Source organism: Nesoenas mayeri (assembly GCF_963082525.1).
Source record: "Nesoenas mayeri genome assembly, chromosome: 6".
NCBI classification, from domain to species: Eukaryota; Metazoa; Chordata; class Aves; order Columbiformes; family Columbidae; genus Nesoenas; species Nesoenas mayeri.
This window is the reverse complement of record NC_137545.1, coordinates 569,570-594,499: the sequence shown is the minus strand read 5'-3', so window position 1 is coordinate 594,499 and position 24,930 is coordinate 569,570. Positions and strand designations below refer to the sequence as shown.

At 42.6% G+C, this 24,930-nt stretch overlaps 1 protein-coding gene across 1 annotated transcript in view; it reads left to right on the top strand.

Annotated features, from left to right (window-relative positions):
- ALS2 (alsin Rho guanine nucleotide exchange factor ALS2) overlaps window positions 1-23,052 on the top strand; it is a 32,652-nt gene extending 9,600 nt beyond the window's left edge. The window contains exons 7-34 of the mRNA XM_080346761.1: window positions 412-508; window positions 893-970; window positions 1,915-2,091; window positions 3,725-3,896; window positions 4,230-4,437; window positions 5,854-5,919; window positions 7,994-8,156; window positions 8,945-9,076; window positions 9,271-9,399; window positions 9,571-9,641; window positions 9,984-10,050; window positions 10,306-10,508; window positions 10,643-10,708; window positions 12,448-12,546; window positions 12,654-12,818; window positions 13,499-13,610; window positions 13,875-13,952; window positions 14,046-14,179; window positions 16,197-16,364; window positions 16,642-16,759; window positions 17,342-17,499; window positions 17,745-17,867; window positions 18,157-18,333; window positions 18,738-18,783; window positions 19,726-19,787; window positions 20,336-20,485; window positions 20,723-20,819; window positions 22,157-23,052. Coding sequence (XP_080202887.1) covers window positions 412-508; window positions 893-970; window positions 1,915-2,091; window positions 3,725-3,896; window positions 4,230-4,437; window positions 5,854-5,919; window positions 7,994-8,156; window positions 8,945-9,076; window positions 9,271-9,399; window positions 9,571-9,641; window positions 9,984-10,050; window positions 10,306-10,508; window positions 10,643-10,708; window positions 12,448-12,546; window positions 12,654-12,818; window positions 13,499-13,610; window positions 13,875-13,952; window positions 14,046-14,179; window positions 16,197-16,364; window positions 16,642-16,759; window positions 17,342-17,499; window positions 17,745-17,867; window positions 18,157-18,333; window positions 18,738-18,783; window positions 19,726-19,787; window positions 20,336-20,485; window positions 20,723-20,819; window positions 22,157-22,195 — 3,355 coding nt within the window. The 3' untranslated portion in view covers window positions 22,196-23,052. The remainder of the gene's footprint in view (window positions 1-411; window positions 509-892; window positions 971-1,914; window positions 2,092-3,724; window positions 3,897-4,229; window positions 4,438-5,853; window positions 5,920-7,993; window positions 8,157-8,944; window positions 9,077-9,270; window positions 9,400-9,570; window positions 9,642-9,983; window positions 10,051-10,305; window positions 10,509-10,642; window positions 10,709-12,447; window positions 12,547-12,653; window positions 12,819-13,498; window positions 13,611-13,874; window positions 13,953-14,045; window positions 14,180-16,196; window positions 16,365-16,641; window positions 16,760-17,341; window positions 17,500-17,744; window positions 17,868-18,156; window positions 18,334-18,737; window positions 18,784-19,725; window positions 19,788-20,335; window positions 20,486-20,722; window positions 20,820-22,156) is intronic.
- Window positions 23,053-24,930: the final 1,878 nt, after the last annotated feature.

Genomic DNA, 24,930 nt, shown 5'->3' with positions numbered 1-24,930 from the left:
GTTCAACTTCATCAGATTCAGACAACTGCCTTGCATCGTGTTCTTGTTCTTTTGTGTTGTGGACTAAGTTCCTCCAAGTCACGTGGTTTCTGCTATGTTGTTACTGAGTGTCAATCTGTTGTGACTTTTCCCACGTAATCCTTTAGGAGTTTTGGTGATATTTTAACTTTGTCCAAATGGGGGTGAGATTTATCCTCAACTTTTGCCTTTCGTGACCTTTTTGCCTAAGCTGGTTCATTGCCAAAAGACTCCATGTGTGGTTTTTTTTTTTTCTCTGCTTTGTTTTGGGGAAAAAAAAAAACCCAAACAAACAACAAACAAACTTGGAATCTGTTTTTTGTCTTAAGAATACCTCTGATAATCTTTTGATTTCTTCTGCCTCTCCTCCACCCGGCTTCTGGGGATCACCAGGCTTCAGCCGCTGTGTGTGAAAAGCCTGGATGGTAAAGAAGTGATTCACCTCTCTGCTGGTGGCCATCATTCCTTAGCACTCACTGCCAAATCCCAGGTAAAAGTGGTTGGTATCATTTATTGTTTATCTAGGACATAAGTATCATGTTTGGTGTTTTCTAGGTTTTTCTTTCTTTTGCTTCTAAACTTGTGTTGCCGATTGTGGGAGGCAGCTTGGAAGCAGTGTGGAATTTTAATTCTCTTCCTGCCAAAGTTCTGCATGTACCATCAAGACGATGGTTTAAGATTGCAGTGACTCTATTTGGTGCGTTCCATTTCTGAATGTGAGAAGACAATTTGAGAATATAAGAAGAGAGTGGAAATTAGGGAAGTGCTTCTTAGTACATGAATCTTATACCCTTGACTTGTGTGTGTTTGCACACTGATGTATGTTTCCATGTATATCATCTTACATTCTCATGTTTAGCTCTGTTCCTTACAGGTATATTCATGGGGCAGTAATAGCTCTGGCCAGCTTGGTCACTTGAACTCCCCAACAACGGTCCCTCGTCTCGCAAAGGTACTTTCTGTTTTCTCTATTTTTCTTCTTTCAGTTTAGGGTCTCTTCTTATACAAGTGAGTGCAAAGTAATTTTTGAAAGCAGACCTTGTTTCTGTATCTTTGTGCTATACACTAATAGAGCCCTTGATTTCTTTAGCTTATACGGTGAGTATGATCTTTAGATGAGCTTGTGAAAATCTACCCAAGAAATCCTTTGCACAGATTTCCACTGGTTTTTGACTGCATTCAAGTTCTAGAACTGCAAAATGTGACTGGTCATATAAGCTTTCACTTCTACCTTGTATTTGGTTTCTCTGATACCGATGTTGCAGTGCTGAAACTTCTGAATAGCTCGGAACACTGTTTTGATTCTAAACATTCTTCTGGCATTTTCAGCTTTGCTAGACCACGACCATATTGGTTGTTAATTTCTGTATTTCCTGAGCTGTGCTGGCAGTGGATTTTCCAGTTGGCTTGAACTTTCACATCGAGTGAATAGCCAGATAGCGATTTGGGGTTAGACTAGACCCTTGGCTGTATTTTCTGGTACTTGTCTTAGTAGAACACTGGCTGCAGAGTTTTTCTGCTTAGGCCTTATGCACATTAATGTACAGCATGTTGCCTGTTCCAAACATAGTTTTCCCAGTTAAATGTGGAGGGGACAATAGTGTCCCAGCTTTAATCTAGCTCACCTGATGCCCATTTAAAAATAAAACTGATTTATATTTTAAAGCCAGAATATCAGCCATTTGAATGAAGACTGGAAAGAAAGATGATTTTCAGTATACAAGCAAGAAATGTATTTGTTAGGAGACACTGAAGCTGAAAAATTACCAGTTATCGCAATATTTTTTCTTGTCAGGTGCATGATGTGCATGTGTGGCTAGAAGAGTTAAGTTCTCTCATCTCCTTCCAGCTCCAGGTGATGATTTCTAATGTAGTTTCCTTCTGCATGAATTTCAGGTGTGTGGTGATGGTGTTTGGAGTACAGCAGCAGGAGCAGATTATTCCCTCTTCTTAGCAGATGAGGAAGACTTCCAACCTGGATTATATTACAGTGGCCAGGAGACAGCAACAGACAATAATTTGCATGAAAATAGCTGTACTAAGAGTCCGGTTTTGTTACTATCCTGTAGTAAGGTGAGTGATATTTCCTCTAAGTTAGCGCCAATCCTACTGGTGCTTTTTGGAAGTGGCACAGCTCTGGTTGTTCAGCTAGCTTTAAGGGTGTCGAGTCAAATCGGAGCACAGCTTACGGAGGGCAGAGAGGAGGCCTAACTGGTATTGTTCTCTTCCCTGCCTGTTTCTTAGTCTTTCCTTCTGTCTGAGAGACAAGGAGGTGTTTCCAGCGTGTCTGATCCGTTTCTTTCCATGCATGCATGTTGCAGAAGTGCACCTGTATCTTGTGCTCTGTTTTCACCATGGTCTCCACGTGTTTATTCTTTGCTGTTCGTTTTCCTGTTGTTTCTCAAGTAATTGAGGCAGTGCCTGCTCTGTTCATTGTGCTTCCTCAGCAACTCATTTGTGAGGGGGCAGAAGGTCCCCCTGAATTCTGCACCATCTCCTTCTCTGCCCCTGCCTTTCTCGTAGGTGTAAAGGGGGAACTGAGCAAAGGCACCAAAATATGCATTTGCACATTTATGGGAGAGGTGAGGTGTGCCTGTGAATTCTCTTCAGCAGGCTGCATCTCGTATCTGCCTGGAAGCTGGCGGGAGGTGGGGGAGTGTGGGCTTCATTCAGACCACCCTGAGTTTGAGGTAACCAAAAGGAGATGGTGAGGGTACAAAACAGCACTTTGTCTCAGCCCTTCTGGGTCTGGTTGCTACTTCCCAAGCTGGAGAGGCGTTTGGAGGAGGGACAGGGATTTAGACACGGGGTTCGTGCATGTGCGGGCACACACACACATGCTTGTGTTCCTTCTACAAGACTGGTGTTAGCCATTCCCTTCTTTCCTCTTGTAGGGGGACTTGTAGGCTCTCGCATATCAGAATTTGCCTGTGGGTTGCTTGGTGAACAACTCTGGCTCCAAGTTTCTAAGGAATCCTCTGTTTAATAACAAAGGAAATAAAAGTAGAGCTCAGAGACTGAGTTACTGTGTGGTATTGCATGCGAACCAGGATTAGTGAGGAGGCCTAGCACATCAGTGGCACTTGTGCTGACCTTAGAGAAGAATTTTACTTCAAACTACTGTGGAAAGCGAGTACCTACCAATACCCACACTAATATCACTGTGGTGTTAGTGTAGTTATTAGTACTAGTTCTGTTTATTGACACCATAATATTACTCTTATCAATAAATTGATGTCTTTTGGGTCCGGAAAGGACTATAGTTCAGAGCATGGTTATAATAATGAAGTCTTGTTACTCTTGCTTTCTAATCGATAGGAGAAATAGCTGATGTAATTTTACTATTTACTGTCAACATTGTTGATAAAGCGTGAGGTTTATTCCAGTTCTAAAAGTGATTGAACTATTAGGTCAGTGTCTCTTAACATGAAATGGTTGCGCGAATCATGGTCTGTTTATTGTTTGTTAGGCTCTGTCAGTACCTGGAAAATGAACAGCGTTGCACATAAATGTTTCTTCTAGTTTTAGCCGTCCTGCATGAAGCCAGTATTGAATGGATTGTTTGTCACTGTAGGTAATTAATACTTACTGTGACTTAGTGCTCCTAAGGATATGCTTTATTCTGCATCACCCTATTTTGAAATTGGAGTGTAAAAAGAAAAATGCTAAAGCTGCTCTTTTTTCTTTTCTCTTTTTCGTCTTTCAGATAGGGTACATAAGCAATGTGATAGCTGGTGGTGACAACTGTTTGGTCTTAGTAGACAAAAACGTAATGGGATATATTGCCAGTTTGCATGAGTTGGCTTCTACTGAGAGGAGGTTTTATTTCAAACTGAGTGAGATCAAATCTCAGATTCTTAGACCTCTTTTAGGTTTAGGTAAGAACTTATTTTGATATTTTCTTTACTGTTCTTTCCCCTGCGCTCCACAACATATTTCTTTATGCAAAATTTAAAAGTAATTATATAATTTAATGATAAAGCTAGGGTGTTACTCTTCTCTATTTGTACTCTCCTGACTGTTTCACCTAAAATAACTTAATTACTTGAGCTGTATTTGGTCTAAAGTTGTTGAGTTCCTGATTCCAGATAATGTAACCATGAGGTGAAATTGCTGATAAAACATCCAACCAGCACCTTGTGGTAATTGTCTTTATTAATGGGTGCTGTCCTTTTGTAAGGTAAGCTAATTTGCATTCTGGTGTGTTACAGATAACTTGGGCAATGCAAATACAATCCAGTTGTTGCAGGAAATGGCAAGCAGGTTCAGCAAGCTGTGCTATCTCATCGGTCAACATGGAGCTTCTCTGAGTAGCTTTCTTCATGGAGTAAAAGAAGCCAGGAGCTTGGCCATCCTGAAGCACTCCAGTCTCTTTTTGGATAGTTACTCTGAGCAAGTATCCGATTCCCTCTGTCTTGAGTCGCTGACCACGAGCAGCCCTGAGTTAGGGGAAGGTAGACCATGAGTAACTGTTGTGCAAATTGGATTCTGCTATTTAAAATGTATGGAGAATTTCACACTCACTAAAAATCGTCTCCTAGAAGAACAATTCCTCTGTCCCAGTATCTGCTTACCAGCTGGCATCCCACCCTTCGCCCCAAAGCCAGAGCTGCTTACTGCTCAGAATTGTTGGAATTGTCCTGGTTATTTTTGTTAGCTTAATGCTTTTGGGAGCGTGAGTATGTGCAGTCACACTATTTACAGTCTTTCTCCTCAATTTTTGGAGTTGCTGGACAATTTCATCCAAATGTAGCAGAAGTCACATCATACTTAATACCTCTGGGTATTTGTGGAAAATACTGTCTTGACAGAGCAGAGAGTCTAAAAACGTCCTCTCTAAATGTAGTCTTGGTTACCAGACATCTGCAAGTCTCTAAGGGAACAAAATTTCACCATCACCAACTTCAGCTGCTCTGCAGTAGCACTTTGAATGTGCAGCTAGTTGCACTTTTTTCTAACACAAGCACAACACTTACTATTTTTACTGGGTCCCTGGTAAACTTGGGCCATATCGCCCTAAAAGATTTCTTCTCCACTTATCAAATGGGTTGTTTGCACTTGTAAATGTGTATTTTCTCCCTTTCTTACTTAGTCTTCGACTTCAGTTTTTCTCGTCGTCTGGATTTCCAGAATCGGTTCTCATTACTCAGATTAGAAGGGTTTCTTAATCTCTTTATCGTCCCTGTCGAAGACTGAAGTACCTAATTTTTGGCTTTGTTGCTGCCTGTCTTCTGCTCTTCCCCTTTGTTTTCTAATACTTTGCACCTTTTTCTGTGTATGGCATCAGAACCTATGCACGCTCCTCAGCATAGTGCCTTGAGCAACCTGAGTATTATCTGTTAATCGGGCTAAACTGAGACCTGTTCCCTCAGAGAAAGGTGTTCTTTCCAAATGCTTTTCTTTTTTGGTAGGGGAAAAGTGAAAGGTAGAATAGCAACAAAAGAGAAAAATCTCATCTTGAGATTCGCATCTTGAATATAATTGGAAGCTAGCAGTATGAAAGGGTTGAACCAGATGGCCTAGTCCGTACGTGCCCAAATTTGGGGGAAACAAAAGAAATGCCAGTTTTGTTTGCAAAGTAAGCCCTCTGCATTGTGCCGCTGGCAGCAGCAATGCAAATAGGAAGGTGTGTTCTGTCCGCCACGTGGAAAGTGAATACTGAGTGGTCCAGTAACACTGAGTGTTTCGTGTTTAATATTTTCTCAAGTACTTAGATTACTGGTATAGTAAAAGATATTCCAGAACTCATGGGCTAAGTGTTAGAAACTGCAAGAGCTTGTGTTTCCAGGGATGTTCTTGTTTGGTAACTGAAGCTCTCTTTCTTCCCTGTTTTAGGTATTGTACTTCAGTGACAAACTTCCTCGTCATGGGAGGATTTACGCTTCTGGCAAAGCCAGCAATGTAAGCAAACCTTGGCCATTGTCTGGGCTTTCGATCGACTGGCAAAGAGCTGTGTGTGTGGTACCGAGCGTGCCGAGCCTGGGCCTCGGTCAGATGGAGCGCGCTCGTTCCCAGCAGGCAAAGAAAAAGTTACTTCCTCTCAACTGTGATAAAAGTTGAGGTTAAAATGCTACTGAATGAGTTCAGTTACCTTATCTTGAAGGTGGAGAAAGGAGGGGAAAAAAAAAGGCATAAACTATTGTGAATTCCTTGAAAGAAACAGAAGTAGATTTCAGATTATTCTTTTTGTGAAAGCTCAGTCTTGAGGTTAAATGTTCATCTTCTGTTCAGTGTTTGTCAGTATTTCATTGGTTCAAGAAAACACAGAACAGCAAACTTCTTTAAGAATCAGTAAGAGTAGGTAATGTGAATCCACTGTCGTTTGGATTCTTTATGGAAGCACTTTAAAATGACACCAAAATATGAACACGTGTATCTTCGCTGCCTCTCAAGGTTGCTTTCCTCTGTTTCATACATAGAAGCTCTTTAAATGTGAGGAAGGAGCTGTACCTTAAGGCCGAGACGGTGTAGTTGAAGTTTATAGATCGTGAAGGCAAAGTGTTCAATAGTGGTTTTGTCTAGGAAATACTGGCACTGAATTTTTCACTCTAGTGCTGTGAAGAAGTTGCTGCAATTAGGGTATTTTTTTAAACTTGTCTGAGGAATTTCCAGCTCCTCATTCCTAAATGGTATAATCTGGGAGCAATTCTGTTACAGCTGTTCATGGAGCATTTGGAATGTGGTGTAAATGATGGTATTGGAAGTTCTTTGAAACCCCAGGGTACCTAATGCAAAGAATCTTCTGTACCTGAGGACCAGTGCCAAAGACTAAATAAAAAATCCCACTGCAGAGAGATGCTGAGAATCTTTCTGCATTGGTCAAGATTTTTAGGGTGACTTGCAGGAAATCTTAGTTCAAGTGTAAGCCCATCTATGATTAGTACTGAGAAGTCCTGGATGCTGAAATTGCTTGCGCTGAATTCTTCAGATGAACTGTCACTGTCAGATGTCACAGCCTCTCCTGCTGCAACCAAGGTCTCATTCAGGTTCTGGAACCCTAGGGAGGAGATGTCTCAGACGTTTTGTTCTGCTACCAGCAAGGGGAAGTCAAGAATATTTTTGCTGATAATGATCAATTCTTAAATACCATTAGCAGCCCCACACAAGGTGTGTTATTTTGGTCTGTGAACTGCCACCTTCCTGCTGGTGTAGAGTTCTTAGGGACCCTGCTGTGCGGCCCTCGGGTCTGTTGTGCTGTCCCTGGCATCCGCATTCTCAGCCTCACCTGGTTCAAACGCTTCCCGGCTTGACTGTGGTTTAATGCAGATGTGTCTCACATGTGCACACAGACATGCTGAAGGAGAGGGAAAAATAGGCGTGTTTTCCTTTTAACGAAGAAATCCTGGTTTTGTGTGCTAATGCATTGTCTTCAGAATCGTTTCCCTCTTCTTCTCTGAACTAGATTAGTTCTCCCTCTTGGAAATCAGACTGAGGATTGAACAGATTTCCTGCCTTTCTTTGAGGTAGGATGTAATTTTTCAAGTTAGGGGAAAACTGGTCGGTTGCCTTAAACAGCAGGGGTGGGGAAGAGATGATTTGGATGTGTTTAAGGAAGAGCACTGAGGCAAAGTTAAGATTCCTTCAGGCCTTGTATGAATCAACAGTGTTAGAAACTTACTGCTCCAACAGTAATGGGGAAGTCATTCCACCTGGCAGCTCTTCTACTAATCAAGGGGAGAAAGGCAATTAGTTGCTCTCCAGCATTCTTCCACCAGTGTAATGACTGAGTATGTGAGAGTAGAAGTAAAAAAAGTCCTGTGTTGCAGTTGGTAGAGAGCGACACATCTGTATTACTGTACTTCTTTACATTAATTGGGTATACTTTAATAAGCAACAGCCATTTGACTTTAATTTTTATTGGTGTATGAGAATCCAAAAAGGGGCATTCTGAGCTCATTTATATAAAACATCGCTGATGTCTTGCTGTCTTTTTTCTTCTCTCCTCCCTCTGTTCCCCAATGTTCCCATCATTTAGAGACTTCTTGAGTAAAAACCAGGAGCTGTTACAGAAACTGTCTGAGAAGAATGAGGAAAACCTCCAGCTGGTGGAAGTCCTGAATGCTCTGTTTTTTATGCCATTTGGACGGCTTCATAATTATGCTAGAACTCTGCTAAAGCTTGCCACGTGTTTTGAAGTGGTAAGCTGGCTTTGTTATCTGTATCTCAATAAATATACACGTGAAACTCAGGGCTCGGAAGTAACTGTGTGAAGCAAACGCCAGGTAATTAGAAATAGCTTAGTACTCCGAGAAGGTACCTCGGGCTTGGATTTGCTGCAGGGCAGATCCCGCACGTTGATTTGTGCGATGTTACACCACACCTGCACAGATCGCGTGACGGGCAGAAACTGCTTACCCTGCCAGAACTTGTTTGTGTGCCTGAGCACTGAAATTTCAATGTATTATTTTGCTATCTGTTGCTTTTCAGTTCCATCTGGCATGATTGCTGTAGCTATCCTTGGCTGTAATACTCTACTAAAAATACTGCATAGATATATTTAGGGAGACTTTTACCACCCATTTAGATGTATATAATTGCATTCTTTTGAAATAAAAGGTGACTAAACGGGAGCAATAACTACTTGTACGTTTATCCCAATATAGTAAACTCCAGTATTACAGCTGCAATTATTAGCGCTACTTCCGCTACAGTTTGTTAAGCTGCAAGAGATCGATCTTGTAACTGTACATTAATCATTCTCCTTTTAACATTCATGGGATTTTTGTGATTTTAAAAGCTCCCGGCACTCCAACAGGATGTGTGACTGAGAAAATAACTTGGCCTCTGCAGCTACTTCATTAACCAGACTAAGTGTCATGCGTTAGCGCTAATTTAAGCAAATAAGCAGCGGCATTGCAGCTGGGTTAGTGGTGTTGGCACAGGTATTCAGAAACACTCACAGGTCTTTCTTACCTTGTGCCCTCAGGCATCTCCAGAATACCAGAAGCTACAGGACTCTAGTTCTTGTTACGAGAACCTCGCTGTCCATCTGAGCAGGAAAAGAAAAGAAGCAGAATACACGCTTGGCTTCTGGAAGACCTTTCCTGGGAAAATGACGGTTAGCAGCTGGAACCTCTTGCTGTTGGCATGATACCCTCTGTCTGTTACTAACGCTTCCATCCCATTGCACTTCTCATTTTTTCTACTTTGTATTGCTGTAATACTCTTAAGTTTAGAAATGCTGGGCCTTTAATAGCACTGACCATAAGTCCTAATCAGCTGCTGCGCTTTTGTCTTTAACCCTACGTGCAGGACTCCTTGCGGAAGCCAGAGCGTCGTTTAATCTGTGAGAGCAGCAATCGGGGCTTGTCGCTGCAGCACGCTGGAAGATTCTCTGTCAACTGGTTCATCCTCTTCAACGATGCTCTGGTACACGCTCAGGTAAGCAGCTTGTCTCCAGGAACAGAACCTTTTCTCCGCTTCAACCAATACGGCGCGTTTTTCAATAGTGAAGATAAGCTTTTGCACCGTTCACTGCAATGTTGCCTGAATTCCTCAAAAATGATATTTTGTTCAAGTTTACAAATAAGTTTCCCTTCTCCTTGCCTGCAGTTCTCAACGCACCATATTTTTCCCTTGTCCACGCTGTGGGTAGAAGCTCTTTCAGAAGAAGCTGGTAATGTGTGAGTATTCTGCCTTGTGATACTGAAATGGTCAGAATTTTTGGGAGGGACGATGAGCATTTTGTAACCTGGTATTGTAAACTAGGAGTGGAACAGGCTGGATGCAGTTTCGGAAAATGTGTCGTATGTTTACATCCTAAAAAAAAAAAGCTGTGTAAACAACAGAAAGAATAAAGTAGTCAAGTAGTGTTTCCTGCTGCTTGTTTTCACTGTTGACATAATATTAAAGTGAATGCTAGCTGGGTGGGCAGAGGGAAGCCTCAGTACTCCTGCTCTAGGAAGCTTTGCCTTTTTCAGGATGAAATTTCGCTAGATTAGGATACTTTTTTCCCTCCAATGTAGGAATGGATTGAAGATTACAACACCAGAAGAGCAGTTTGTCCTTGTTTCTTCAACCCCACAGGAAAAGGTGGGCATGTCTACACATCTTGCATGGCTTCAGTGGTATGAAGGCGTTTTTCTCTCCTCCTGTAAACCAAGCGGGGAAGTATTCCCTAAGCATTCAGCGACACCCAAGCCTTCCTGCAGTGCAGTGCGCAGTAGTAGCAGTGCTCCAATTTACAGCACTGTGCTGAGCAGAGGTGGTTCTAGTTCTTGTAAGGGCGAGATTGGATGCACAGACAGCTGTTAGCTGAATTCGGTGGTGACACGCTCTCTGTTTCAGACCAAGTGGTTGCGGGCGATAAGCCAAGCGGTGGATCAGGCCCTTAGAGGGACTGCTGACTCAGTTCTCTATGGAGCTGGTGGGACCGTGCCAAGACAGGAACCTCCTATTTCTCGCAGTGCCAAATACACCTTCTACAAGGACCCTCGATTTAAGGATGCGGTTTATGACGGGAGGTGGCTTTCAGGAAAACCCCATGGCAGGTAAACGCATTTGGACTTAACAGCCAAAACCAGAATGAGGTGGTTGCTGCCTCAATAAGCAGGCTCGCCCGTGGAAATGATTTGGGAAGGAAAGCGCTTGTCTTACCCACGTGTACGGCTTTGTGTTTTTGCAGAGGAACGCTCAAGTGGGCAGATGGAAGAATGTACTCTGGGACTTTCCGGACCGGGCTGGAGGATGGGTAAGATCCTCTCACTACCTGCGGAGCCAGAGGGCAAGAAATACCCTTTGGAGTAGGAGATAATAACAAAAACCTCTTGATTAAAGGTTTTGCAGTGAATGTTACTGACTTAGGGTTATGTATTTTAACAAGCTATATCTGGATGTTGATATAATCCCTCATTTATCCAGAGGTATACTAGTTGCCCTCACAACAGGCTCTGCAACTGCATGATTAAAATCTTCCTCTTTCATAAAAATTTAACCTAATTGGGGTGTAATCAGCTATAGGATGGAGGAAAGAAATGGTAAAACAGCCGAGAGGAGAGAGAAGTGGGCGGGAAGGTGTAAAATCCTAAGCAGAGGGTGCCAACTGAAAAATCTGCGGTCAACTTTCTGCCGCATAGGCAACTATTAACTTCTTGTGTTGCAGTATTCTTTCAAAAGTCCTGATTTCATGTCTTTAATCCTTCTAGAAAATGCCATGCCTTTCACGGAATGTAGTCATGCGTCTTCTCTAATGTATTTCTGGTAGAGCAAGGCTTTAATAGTTCAGGAAGGAGACAACAAAATCTTGAATCAAGACTTCACAGTTTGGGTGATGAAAACAAAACTAATGAGGGTGTGCGATCCTGATGATTAAGATAATTAGTACAGAGGAGCCTGAAAATAGGATGAACAGAAGTCCTAGCCATTACTAAGTAATCTGATAAAACAAATAAGACTGCTTGAAAGTAATTTATTCCACAGCTTTGAATTATCTATGGGTTTGACTGCTAAGAATCTGCTAAGGGCACTCTTGAGGCAGAAAGATTCACTTCTTCCAAAGGCATCTCTGTATGAATCTTGCGAGCAAGACTTGTCTGTACTGGGCAGGATATGAATACATAAGGAGTCCTGTTGGCTTCCAGATGTATTTTCAAAGTGTTGAGTTGGAGGGGAAGTTGAAGTGTGGTCTGGCTGCAGACAGCTTTTTAAAATGCACCTTGCATCATGGCAAACTATAAAATCAGGTTAGAACTTGAGTTGTTTGGAACTAAGAGTAAGTGTAACCAACCGTGGTGATTTTAGGGTTGTTGGAGATGGAATATTGCAAACAAATCCCCACCAGAAATAAATGGATTGGTATTTAGGGTTATCAAATGCATATATTTGTATTTCAGCGTGCATGCTGTAGTCTCAACACTTCACAATAGTGATGTGTTGTTGGGGTAGATGGGCTCCAAGCAGAGCCTTCATAACTGGATTTTAGTCTTCCCAGGAATTCCAAATCAGTAAAAGTTGCGCGTCTCATTCTTTTCAGGCATACTGAAATTATGAACAATTCTGTGCCACTGTTGGAGCATAATTGGAAGCTAGCATCTCTTGTTGTTGTTGTTGTTAATATATTCTCTGTAGCAATACGTTCTCATCTTTCCATGGAATAAAGATGTGCTTGAATTACCAAGGCCTGAAGAGGATAGCGAAGGTAGAAACAGTCTTAGGATGTGAGAAGCCTTATGGCCTTTAGAAAGATGAGAAGAATGTGGTGTGGTAGAGAGGGGAATGCTCCCCCCATGCCCCAGTCACAGGCCACATTGACCTGGTGATGCTGGTATTCCTTCTCTCTCTTTAAAAATAAATCAATAACATCTGTAACCGCCATAGTTGAAGAGATGTGCTAAAAATGATCTAGAGCATTCTGATGTTAGAATGGGTCCGTATCTGTTGCTCTTTTTAATGAACTGTTTTAGCTTGCGTTCCATTTCGCTGCGTTGGCAGGTATGGCGAATACCGGGTGCCGAACAAAGCGCTGAACAAGGACGACCATTACGTGGGGTACTGGAAGGAAGGCAAGATGTGCGGGCACGGAGTCTATAGGTAACGTGTAGCACTTGCGTTGCCGAGGTGTTTAAAAAAAAACCACCAAACCAACCAAACAAGAAGGTTCTAGGAATCTTACTGTCTTTTTTTTGTTGCCGTTGTAGCTATGCTACCGGTGAGGTGTACGAAGGGTGTTTCCAGGATAACATGCGGCACGGGCATGGGCTGCTGCGCAGCGGGAAGCTGACCTCTTCCTCTCCCAGCATGTTCATCGGGCAGTGGACAACGGATAAGAAGTGTGGTTACGGAGTTTTTGATGATATCACAAGGTAACGCTTCAGTTCCACAAATCCTTAAATGCTGGTCTGACATACAGAAAGAGTAGGAAGGGATTGGATCTGCTAGTAGCAGCAGTAATGCATATCTGAGTTGTGTTGAATCGAACGCTAGTTCTTCTCTAAAAGCAAAGAAAAAGGTCCTTGACAAGTTACTTTTTTATTATTATTACGTGATGGAGAAAACATCATGCTCTTTTCTCAGAACAAATGCAAAAATAGATTGTTTCAAGCTATTTGGGAGTTGCACTTAGTTTCAAACACTATAGCCTGACCTCTGTGGACTTAGACTCACAAAAAAGTATAGTAGTAAGTCTGAAGGAGGCTGCCGTTTACTTGTGAGCAGTTATTAGCTGTCTACTAATGTTTTGTGTGGCATGATCTTTGTTAGGCTTTTATCCAGACAATGTGTTTTATTTGCTTACAGTTTTTGCACTCTGATATTCTCAAAAACAAGTGACTCTGTAGTTCTACCTCCTATCTCCCAAGTAGCACAGCTTGGTTTCTTTCATTCATTATCCTCTCAATTTGAGTCATCTGAGTTTAGGTAAAGGAATGAAAAGCTTTTGCAAAAATAAACGCCTGCTGTAAGCTGTTTGCGACTCCAAGGTGGCACAAAGCCAAAGAAATACGTACAACTTGGACTGTCTTCTTCCTATTTCGTTTTTCTTCAGAGGAGAGAAGTATATGGGAATGTGGCAGGATGATCTGTGCCAGGGCAACGGCGTTGTGGTCACTCAGTTTGGACTGTATTACGAAGGAGCCTTCAGCACCAACAAAATGATGGTGAGTTCAGCGCCGAACTCTGCACTATAGAGGCTTATCCTGCATGTGTCAGGCTGTACAAACCTTCTGTTCTTCTGACCTTCTCTTGTCCTGGCTTTTGAAACTGGCTCTATAATCCCTGCTCTGTTTGACCTGGGGCAATTTGAGAAACGGCTTTTAAAAAAGATATTATTTGCTAAAAATTATTAGCAGGTTTTTCAATGTATCTAAGATCTGCCTTCTGTTGTAACTACTGCTTCGTGCTCTTTGTGATTCCCTGTGCAGGGGACTGGAATTCTTCTCTCTGAGGATGATACGGTCTATGAGGGGGAGTTTTCAGATAACTGGACTCTGAGTGGGAAGGTTGGTATTGCAGTTGTCGCTTGTAAAATTACCATCTCAAAAATTTGGTTCCCGATGGATTTTGGTTAATTTTATTTATTATCTTCTCTGAAGGGAACGCTGACCTTGCCCAATGGAGATTATATTGAAGGTCTCTTCAGTGGAGAATGGGGATCTGGGATAAAAATCACAGGAACCTACTTCAAACCCAGCTTGTATGAGAACGAGAAGGACAAGCCTAAAGCATTGTGAGTAGTGAACATGAGCTAATTTCTCGTATGTTTCGGTAATACTTTGGAACATAACTAGCCTTTAAGAAAATAGTTAAAAATACTTTTTTTGGAAGAAACAGTGAGATTTTGAAAACATTTTTCCTTTTTCATTCCTCTTCTTTCCTGCCTAGGAAATAAAATAAAGGTCATCTTTGTAGCTGTTCTTGCTTGAATATGGAACAAACAGCATGAAATGACAAGATGGCCAACATGCTGCCACTGTCCTGCAGCAGCCTCAGATTCTGATTTATATAGAACCTGTTAGAACCTGAATTCACAGCTGCTGGTGCCTTCGAGGTGCTAGAAAGGCTGAGTTACATTTGAGTGACTAAGTCAGTCACAGACCCCTCTGCCTTCTGCCAGTTATGCTGTTAGTAAATTAGTTAGTATGTCATTTCATAACACCAGTGGGGGTACATTTGGGCAGAATTAGCTGGTTACTACACCTCTTCTAAACAGCACATCAGAAAATAGTACAAAAATCTGCTGAATTGCAAAAAAGAGCAATTTTACACCTTGGCAAAGATAATTTTCAGAAGAATTCATAAAAACCTATTTATAAAACCCTATTTATAGCAGATGCATGAGATCAGTTTGCTTCATTATCTCTGGGGAGAAAAAAATGTTTTATTTAAGTCGTAACTGAGATAACCTTGAGTAGAAGACATTTAAGTAAATTTAAAGAGTCATCGGTGAAACATGAGTATTTGGTAGCATGACGTACTGGTGTACAGCAGTAGTAATTGTTGTACGAGATTCCATATCTTTGAAGCATACTCTCAAATTTCAGATTAAAATGGGAAACACAACTCTGTTTTTACTCCGATTACTTCTCAGCACTCACTGGTAGTTTCTTCCGAGGGAGCTGCCACCCACAGCAGGGCAGGTTGGGAGCCTCCCGTGCACTGAACACACTGTGCCAGCAGGGAATTGGGGACAAACGCACACACGTTGCTGTGAACATTGCTTGTTAAGCAAGGGCTTCATCTGCCCTTTCCGGGCTCTCTTGAAGTTGGAAATCTGGTGTAATTCATGCAAAGGCACAGAGTGCTGCTTCTGCCTTGTGAAACTGCAAGCATGGGGAGATACCTGAGTTGATAGTTCTCACCTCAAATGTGGCAGAAAAATGTTCATGAAAGGTCTGACGGTTGGTTTAAATCAAGACAGAACTGTTAAGCCCGACAGCCTTTATTGTCTTCATGAAAGCTTTTCAAAGTCGTTCTGTGTCAGAGATACGGATCTAGATAGGGGGAGAACAGCAGCTCTGGGTTGTGCTGTGGCTCCAGAGGAGCCCTGGGCATGGGCTGCCCGTAGAAAGACGCTTGAGCTGGTTGCGCTTCCTGCCAGGACATCTGGAACATGTTGTGCAACATCATGTGTAGATACTACGTGAGGGGCAGAAGCCACGTATCCATTTTTTGCTATTTATCTGCGTATCTATGCTATTTGTACGTTCTGGGATAGTGAGATATTTGGGACACTTTTGTACTATGTCTTTGCTCCAGAAATGGATAGCAGCGCTGAAGATAAGCCCAGCTAAGTGCAGTAGATCTTGTTGTCTTGGAAATCAAATCAGTTGTTTTTGTGTTTAAAAAAACATTTTCTGACAGGCTACAAGAAAGAGCAAAACTGAGTTGTCTAATGTAATAAGGCTCATAGTTGTTACCACATGTAAGTATTAAAACCGTTTTAATCTCGTAATATTATAATATGTTATATGGATTAATGTATGTTAGTTAGCAAGGAAAAAATAAGGCTAAGTGTAATTTTTTGTAAGTTCTTTTTAAAAGGTCTTGAAAGTCAGTATATTATTGAAGTAGTAGGTTCTAGGTTTATTCTTAGTGCTGAACTTGGTTCACAGTAGAGACTGTTAAATATATCAGCTTTCGGTAGAATGGAACAAGGTGTAGGTTGACGTTAGCCGTAGGTGGTTTCCTATCTGAATGTGTTGTTTCACGACTGGTTTGAACAGACTAACGGGTGCCTTTGTTAGGCGGAAGCTGGGGATGCTGGCGGTGCCCCCCGACGAGAAGTGGAAGGCGGTGTTTGAAGAGTGCTGGAGCCAGCTGGGCTGCGACAGCCCGGGCCAGGGCGACCGCTGGAAGGCTTGGGACAACATCGCCGTGGCCCTGACCACCAACCGGCGCCAGCACAGGGACAGGTTGGTTCGCAGAGAGCGTGGGCAGTAAGGCGAACAAAGCATCGAGGGGGGAAAACTGCAGTCACGCTCTGCTCCGGACTTTATTTGTAAAAGTTCACTTAAAACAACAAAAATGAATGCTAAACAAAATCAGAACTCTTAATACTCTGCACTCTAAACTGTTTTGGGGACATATTGATGCGTAGAATTAGTTCAGTTGTTCGCTTCACGAGTTTTTTCCCTACTGTGTGTCTAATTAATTATCTGTACAATGTCTTTGTCCTTTTTCTAACTGCAGCCCAGAATTATTGAGCCGCTCACATACTCAGACACTGGAAAGTTTGGAATTCATTCCACAACACATTGGTGCCTTCACCCTGGAAAAATATGAAAATATCAAAAAATATTTGATAAAGGTATTGTGACTCTCAGCTGTTCACGTAGCTCGTTGATAAGGCATGATGTCAAGCTCATTTTGTAAGAGCTTTCCTTAATTCCTTCCACGTTTGCACTCTTGTAATCTGGGTTGTATTAATTCCTGTTCACTCATAGCTTCAGAATTTATTGAAGTGAAATCTACAACTAAGATTAAACCATTATATAACTAATGGGGACTGCCTTAAAGTCAGTTTCTGCTCAGTTACTGGTTAATTCTTATACATTGGATCCCAGAAAAGTATCTTGAAATACTTGCTAATTGTGCATATTAATTTAGTAATGCTGGCCAGATGACTTGACTGAGCAGTAGCACAAGTTCTTGTACTGCCTTGACTCCTCTATGAGCTGTATTCAGCTAATATATGAATTTTCTAGTCCAGATGGCGATTTATTAAACACAGCTCACTTTTGATGTAGTTGTAGTTGATGTGCTGTAGTTGGTGTGCTGCTTTTTTTTCCCCCAAAGCCTGGTGTTGGATCTCTGGCCCATTTCTCTTGAATTCCCTTGGGTTTTTTGTCTGGCATTGACCTGAGTGGCCAATGAATACGTTTCGTCTCAGGCTTGTGATACTCCTCTGCATCCGCTGGGCAAGCTGCTGGAAACGCTCGTAGCCGTCTACAGGATGACCTACGTTGGCGTCGGCGCTAACCGGCGCTTGCTGCAGGAGGCCGTCAGGGAGATCAAGTCCTACCTCAAGCGCATCTTCCAGCTGGTTAGGTAACGTGGCTCTAATTTTCAAGTCAAACCACGACTGAATTAGGTAAAGTTGCCTTGTGTGTTGAAACGGTCTAGCATTCGTGCTGCTGTCTTTACTCTGGTTTAGGGGTTGCTGTGCTCTCCAAGTCCACCGTGGATTATTTCAGCTGACTGTTCTTTCCTCTCCAATCTCGCCCTCTGATGCTGTGATTTGCAGAAACTTCTTGAAGTGAAATCGTAACGTTTTTCTGTGTGTTGCCATTTAGGTTCTTGTTTCCTGATCTCCCGGAAGAGGGCAGCACAATTCCATTTGTGGCACCGGAGACAAAGGGAAGGCGATCGTTCTGCAGTGCGAAATCGGATTCCAGATCAGAGTCTCCTGAGCCGGGGTACGTAAAGCAAAACAAACTCCAACTAAGGAAGGCTTAAAACACCTAAACCACAAAAAAACCCCACCACAACTGCTCCTCCCACCCCAAACCCACCTGTATGTGGGCCGGAAAAGGAAATTAGTCCTCAGTATTTCTTAGTACGGAAATAGAACAGGCTTATACTAAATGAAATATTGTTTTTTTTCCAATGGTTTCTTTTTCCATTTAGTTTTTATAGATAATTAGGCTTTTAAAATGTCTTCCTCTTCAAACCACGCCCCCCTTTAATTTATGTATTGCTTTACAGCTATGTGGTAACCAGTTTTGGGTTGCTGCTCCCCGTGCTGCTGCCACGGCTCTACCCTCCTCTCTTCATGTTGTACGCCTTAGACAATGAGCGCGAGGAAGATATTTACTGGGAATGTGTTCTACGTCTAAACAAACAAACTGATCTGGCTCTTCTGAGTTTTCTTGGAGTGCAAGCGTGAGTATGTTTCAACAGTGAGACAGAACTTAGGAAAACATCACGGCATGCAATCAGATAAAGCAACTCAAAAGAAATCCTATTGTGGACAGTGCTTTTATTTGATTAAAAATGCGTCTAAACGTATTTTTAAGCTAGTTGGTATGGTTGTGAGAGTGAGTCAAAACTTCCCCTTTCCAAAAAGAGGTGGGGGACGGAGAGGAAGGAAGAAAAGTTTGGCCTAGCTGCAATACCAGGGCAAGGCATTTCAAATTAGACTGTTTTCCAGCTCTTTGTGCTAGGTGTAGTCATCCTGTAGAAAGAACTGTTGCATCATGTAGAAGAACACGATGGCTTTGTTTTCCTAAGGTGAAAAATGCTGTAAGACTTTGCTCTCTCAATAGACTGCGGTGGGTTTCTTGCAGGAAATTTTGGCCAGGAACCGTATCCATCCTCGGAGAGAGTCGGAAGGTACGTTGGTTGGGCCTTGGCCCGGTGCTTCCTCAGGAACCCAAGGTGGTGAACGGGCAGTGAAAGAATTGTTGGCCAGGCTTTTTGCTTAAGACGTGCTATGCTGTCTTATTTCTCTAAAATTTGTCTCCTACTTAAAAGCTACATTAGTGATTTCTTACAACAGCTGTCAGTTGAGCTTTGACACTGGCTTGTTTGGTAACAAATCCTAATTTGGGAAGACATTTATTTGGTCTCCCATTATGGAAATGTGAGAATAAAAGTCTACCAAGGACATTTTCAAGCTGCTTGATTAAGAGAGTTATACCATTGTGTATTTTCGGATTAGGAGAAGAATTGTATCGTTTTTATTCTTCAGCATTACCTGGCTCAAAGTGGTTGAGCGCTTTCTAAGTTCAGAAGGATGTCGTGTTTTTCTGTGTCTCTTCTCTGTCCAATTTCCTCATTTCTGTGAATTTCTCTGGGTCTTTTTGCATCCACCCATTCTCTACCTGCTCCATTTAGAAAGACTGAGGCTCAGTTGCATATTAAGAACAAACATTTATTTGTTCTCTTCTGAGTGTTCCAAGTCCGAGTCTCTGATTATTGATTGCTATGACTTCTCTAGGCTTCAACCGTTCTGGTCCTACAGTTCCCTCTTGACTGTTAACCATTATGATTTAACGATTCTCAGTCTTTCTTGAGCTGGAAGATATCCAGAACCATCACTGATTCTTGTAACATGCCGAGGAATTCAGTACAAGTTTTTCTGAATTTGAAGTGAAACTCACTCAAATGACATGTTGGCAGGTTTCCTGGATGCCTTTAGTGTCCGGGCACACTCCCCTTTGCGCTGGAAAACCGAAAGAAAAGTCTCTTGTGCCAGTGTTGTATGAGATGCTGCTTTTCTTTTGCTGAATAGTGGGATTGTTCAACCCGATCAATCTTCTCATGATTACACAGGTATCATCAAGCACGAAGGACGCCTGCTTTGCCTCTGCAGTTGAATGTTTGCAGCAAATCAGGTAATGCTCTGAAGTTTGCCTTTAGTGTTTTACTGCTCCTGCTCTAGAGCATCTAGTTTACTCGATTGTGATCTTTACCTGTCACCTGTTCTTTCACCTTTGTAAGAGACGTCACCAAGAAGTTTGAGTTCCTACTGAAACTGTTAGCAAATTCTCCCAAATGGGGAATGATGTATAGCTCCATAAAATGTGACTGAGGATCAGAAGCGTGAGGATGTCTAACCAAATATGTGCAGGTTTCTAAACAGTTACAGCAAAATGACCTGTGGATGGGGGCTTTGCTGTGTCTGTTAGCTGACCGAAGGAACTCTGCTGTAATAACAGAAGTTACGAAGGGTTTAGAAAGGCGTTTTTCCCCTTGTGCAGACAGTCTCACTTGCAATCCTGTGCCTCGGTCCAGCAATCCCAGCCTGGGCCGTTGTGGGGTGGTGGGTCTGGTTCATCTCCTTGGGCGGGGGGACACGCTAGCCAGAAAACTCTCTTCCCAATTGAGATGCAGATACGTAGCTGCCTCTTGTTGTCCCGGTTTGCCCTTGCTCTCTGAACAGCACCACGTTTACCCCAGCTGACAAGCTGAAGGTGATCCAGCAGACTTTTGAAGAGATCTCTCAGAATGTACTTGAGACACTTCAGGAAGATTTTCTGTGGTCCATGGATGACTTATTTCCTGTTTTTCTCTACGTGGTGCTACGAGCCAGGTAGGCACTACTTGTACCTGTATTAAACACTCCTGCTTCTCATCATCAGACTGCTTGCTAGTTTTTCCTGTCTCCCTGAATTTTCTGGTTTGGCTGTTTGCTTTGGCCTGAAAAGATTTTGCACAGTTAGCTGTGAAATGGCCTTGAGCTCAGAATGACGTTAGGGGAAAGCAGCTTTTTGCACACACCACCATGTACAAGTCTTTTGTTCACCTATTCTCTTTCCGTCCCACTCAGGATAAGGAATTTGGGGTCTGAGGTGCACTTAATCGAAGACCTGATGGATCCTTACCTGCAGCATGGGGAGCAAGGCATCATGTTCACTACGTTGAAGGTATGAAAACTATTCAGGGTTATTAAGAGCTTTCTTTGGGAATTAACCAGCTTGGAGCAATGATGGTCAGCTTAGGACAATTTTATGAACGTAAGGTTGTAACTTTGACATTTTAATTGAAGATTTAGCTAGGATGAGAAGGGAGACTTAGGGCTTAGGATAACCTAACAGTTGCGGGTATTGCTAATAAAATGGTGCAAATGTACTTGATTCAGATGTGTAATATTGGTTGTTGTTGGCTGTTCCAAACGCTCACCTGTAGCTGTCGTTCCCCTACAACAAAACAAACCTTATTCCCTTCATAAAAACTGAAGTGCTGCTTTGGAGATCAGCCGTTCCAATAATGTTCGAGTCTAACATTACATCTAGATGTTTCAGGAATTCAAGTTTGAAAAACCAAGAAAACTCTTTTTACTGTGTCAGTGTCCACATTGTATTTAGTATTCTTCTCAAGTATGGAAAAAGGGAGAGAATCCGTTTTGATGAATATCCTCCATAGTGGAAACGGGTTGTTTTGGTACCTCAGAACTGTTCAGACAAGTGGGGTCTGTGACAATTCAGCTGTGTGCAGCTTTTTAGTGGGGTTGTTTGGAGGGCGACCGTTAACCTGCAACTTCAATAGAAGCCTTCAGCTGAGCTGCTAGGTGAACATGATTGTGTTTTCTGTCTGCGAAAACTGGAAATAGGTGTGTGCAGAGAATTGTTCTTGTTATTTTTTGTAGCGCTGCAAAAAGGCGAGGTTTGAGTTGGTTAAAATCTATGTAGTAGAAGCAGAATCTTATTTTCCATGTGTACGGGTGTTGTCTGAGACATTTATGTTGCTATTTCTGGTCATGACTGAGCCAGCGCATATTTGAGCCAGCATTGAGGAGCGAACAGCTATCAAGCAGCAGGTCGGGTTATTGATCCGGACAACGGAAACCTTTGCTGTTCAGTCAGAGTGCTTTTGAAATGCTTAGCGCCCGCATCCTTGTCCTGTGAGAAGAGATCTTCCTTATTCTGGGGTCCTTCTGTCAAAGGACAAAGACAGATTTGTGAGGAAAAAACATCATGTACTTCATTGTGACGGAGCTGGGAGCTGTGGCCATATTCAGTCCTGGATGGTGCTGTCTTGCTTCACTAAGAGTTGGCCATAGTTTGTAACTTTAAGTCTGGTTTATGCTGGTTTACACATCAGAAGATTGTGGTGCGTTGAGTGTCACTGTCATCCCTGTGTGTAAAAAGCCTAGTCCTCAGTTTGCTTGGGTGGAAAAAATAACCAGCCTTTGTGTGTGTGGTGTTTCCTCAGCTTGCTGAGATCTGCTACGTATCCTAAACTGAGCTTTGTTTTAATTCAGGCATGTTACTACCAGATTCAACATGAAAAGCTTACCTAGACCATCATTTACCGCCTGGCTCTGTGGGGTAATCTGCACAGTGAAACTTCATTCACTTCCCTGAAGTGGCGCTTGGAAAACCCTCTGCTACAGTTCTCTTGCCACAGATGAAGAACATTTTTGGTTGTTTCTTCAGAACATCAAGACTGGAGAACTGCAGCCAGAGGCTGTCCAGGAAGGGGTGGTGAAGACTTGGCTTGTCAAGCACTTGCCAAGAAGAGCTGATGTCCTGTTGTAACAGGACGGCGATTGACTCCTTTGCCATCAGCAATGCTGCGAACAGGCATCCCCTGGAGTCCGTGTGAGAGTCTGGACCGCGTGGCTTCTGAACCACTGGGTTCGTTTTTATGATCCCTGGGTTGTCAGCAGAGACGTTGAAAGAGAATGAGTTGCACCGCAGAACCATTCAGTCTTCCCGAATTAAGCCAATATGTTTATTTAAAAAATAGAAATAATGTTAGTATTTATAATGGATAACCTATAGTGTGTTTGGCTGTAAAGGTTTTGAACAGAATTGCTGAATTAATGTGCTGTTGTGGAAATAATCGCACTGTTATGGACTTCCCTGTTTACTAGAATTATAAATATCAAGGCATCCACCGTTCTTTCTGTTTATGAAATCAATAAAAGGCACTGACCAGCTGAGATGTTGGCACTGAATTCAGGCCTGAGGACACATGTGTTCTGGAAGCCCCTGCTCTTCAACAACCCGCCTCTGGTTTAGGTTTAGACACTTTTGCCTCTTAACTCGTGTGTGTGAGTGCAAAAAGCTCTTTCCCCCGGGGATCTGTGCTGTGTGCTCACCTCTATTTATACCAGTCATGGCCGGGGCTCGTTTGGGTAGCGCAGGTGCTGTTGGTTACCACGTCTGACTCAAAAACGGGGTGGGAGGAAGAGACTCGTAGGGTGTTATAGTGGCTTGAGTTCTGTCAAACTGCCATGGGTAAGGCTAATCGTATTTTCAAATAGTAATCATGGCTTGTGTATTGGCACCTCGGTGGAGAGAAACCATATGTCAAAATACTGTTTTGAACAGTGACTGTCATGTAGCAATTTTCATAATAAAGTAAAAAAGATTGGTCTTTCCAAAGTTGTTTTTAGTTCCATTGGAGAAGGGGAAAGAGTAATTCTGGCAAGACGATATTTAAAACTATTGTTAGACTTTTTATACTCCCAGCAGGCTGTCGAGATAATAGAATATAGAGATAATAGACTTCTTCATCTTTGCAAACAATTTTTTCTTAGCTTGATCTTATTTTTTTAATTATACTGAATAACTTGAGGAGAGAAAAGTAATAATATGAATAAAAGGGAAACTATAAAAAGTTAATTTGAGAAGGAAGGGAAAAAGAAAAGACACACAACTAAGGGTGAAAAATCTAATGAAGTATAAGGCAGGAATTGGAACACTTAATGTTTTGTGCTAGATCCACTCTTTCTGTGCAATCGTCTCCTAGAACTCGGTGTACGATAAAGGTTTACCTGAGACCTGCAGGAGCTGAACTGCTCTTTGAGAAGGAACCATGAACAGCTGAATAAACCAGTGGCAGCAATTTTCACCTGCAAAGATCCGCAGTCAGGACGTATTTCACCTTTCGTAGGAGTGCAATCGTTGAAACCCGGTCGGAGGGTTTGTTCTGCCCATGGAACAGGTGAGTGTTCGTATGTGTTGTCTGCAGATGTTCCCGAAGAGGGGAAGGGTTTTAACCTCCAGCTTTGACACACGAGCAGCTCTGGTTTCTCTGACCTTCCTCCCACGCGCCTTCTGGGGTTTAAACTGAGAAGGTAAGTAGAGATGGGAAGTTTTTCTGGAATCTTCCTGCTTTTCCAGAAGAAGGTGTATTTACAAATATGTAGCAACTTCAAGTGTTTAACTTAATTCACTGCGAATGATGAAAAAAAATAATAATACATCTGCCTTGACATATATATGTGTGCATGTATATACACAACCTCTTATAAAAAGTAGTGATATTGGATATGAACGTAGCTTGCTGATTAATGGAAGCAGACAGCCTGGATTATTTTTGGTCTTTCTGATATATAGCTCGGTTATTAGCTGAAGAGAATCCCAGGATTAAATGTGCTTCTGACACAGATTCCACTTCACAGCCCCCGCGGGCTGCGGTGCCTTAGGAAATGGCTACAGACTAGTTTTGCGCTGGGTGTTTCTGCAGCTACCAAAGAAATGAGTTAACCCGCAGGGCTTCTCTGCCTCTGTTGCTTCATGGTAATTCCTTTCTTTCTTTTTTTCCTTAAATTGAAAGCAGGCGGTTTCTTGTGCTGCAGCAGAGATCCTGTAACCAGCAACAGAAGAGCAGCGGTACAGTATTAGAGGTTCTCTTGGTAGCAGAAGCCAGACCTGAAGACGGGGAAAGTTGCTGAGAAGAAGAAACTACTTAATGAGACGCACCTTAAAGTAGGCTTTTTATGGAAGAAAAGGGTTAAGGGGATTTGCTCCCTTCTCCCTGGCAAGGAGTAGTTCTAAGGTTAAGTTCTGCGGATTAGAAAGGAGAGGATGTCCACAGATTAGCCCGGGCAGCGAGGTGACTTGTGCTACTAACGCCCAGCAAATACTCTTCCCCTCTGGAAACTCTGTTGGAGCGGAACATGGTGCGTCCCATGGCGTTCGCAGGTAAGAAAACACGCACGGTGCCCAAACCCCTGTGCTGCACAGAGGCATCGCCCCGGGCAGCCGTCAGATCGGTTGCTGCTCGCAGCTACAGGAAAGCTAA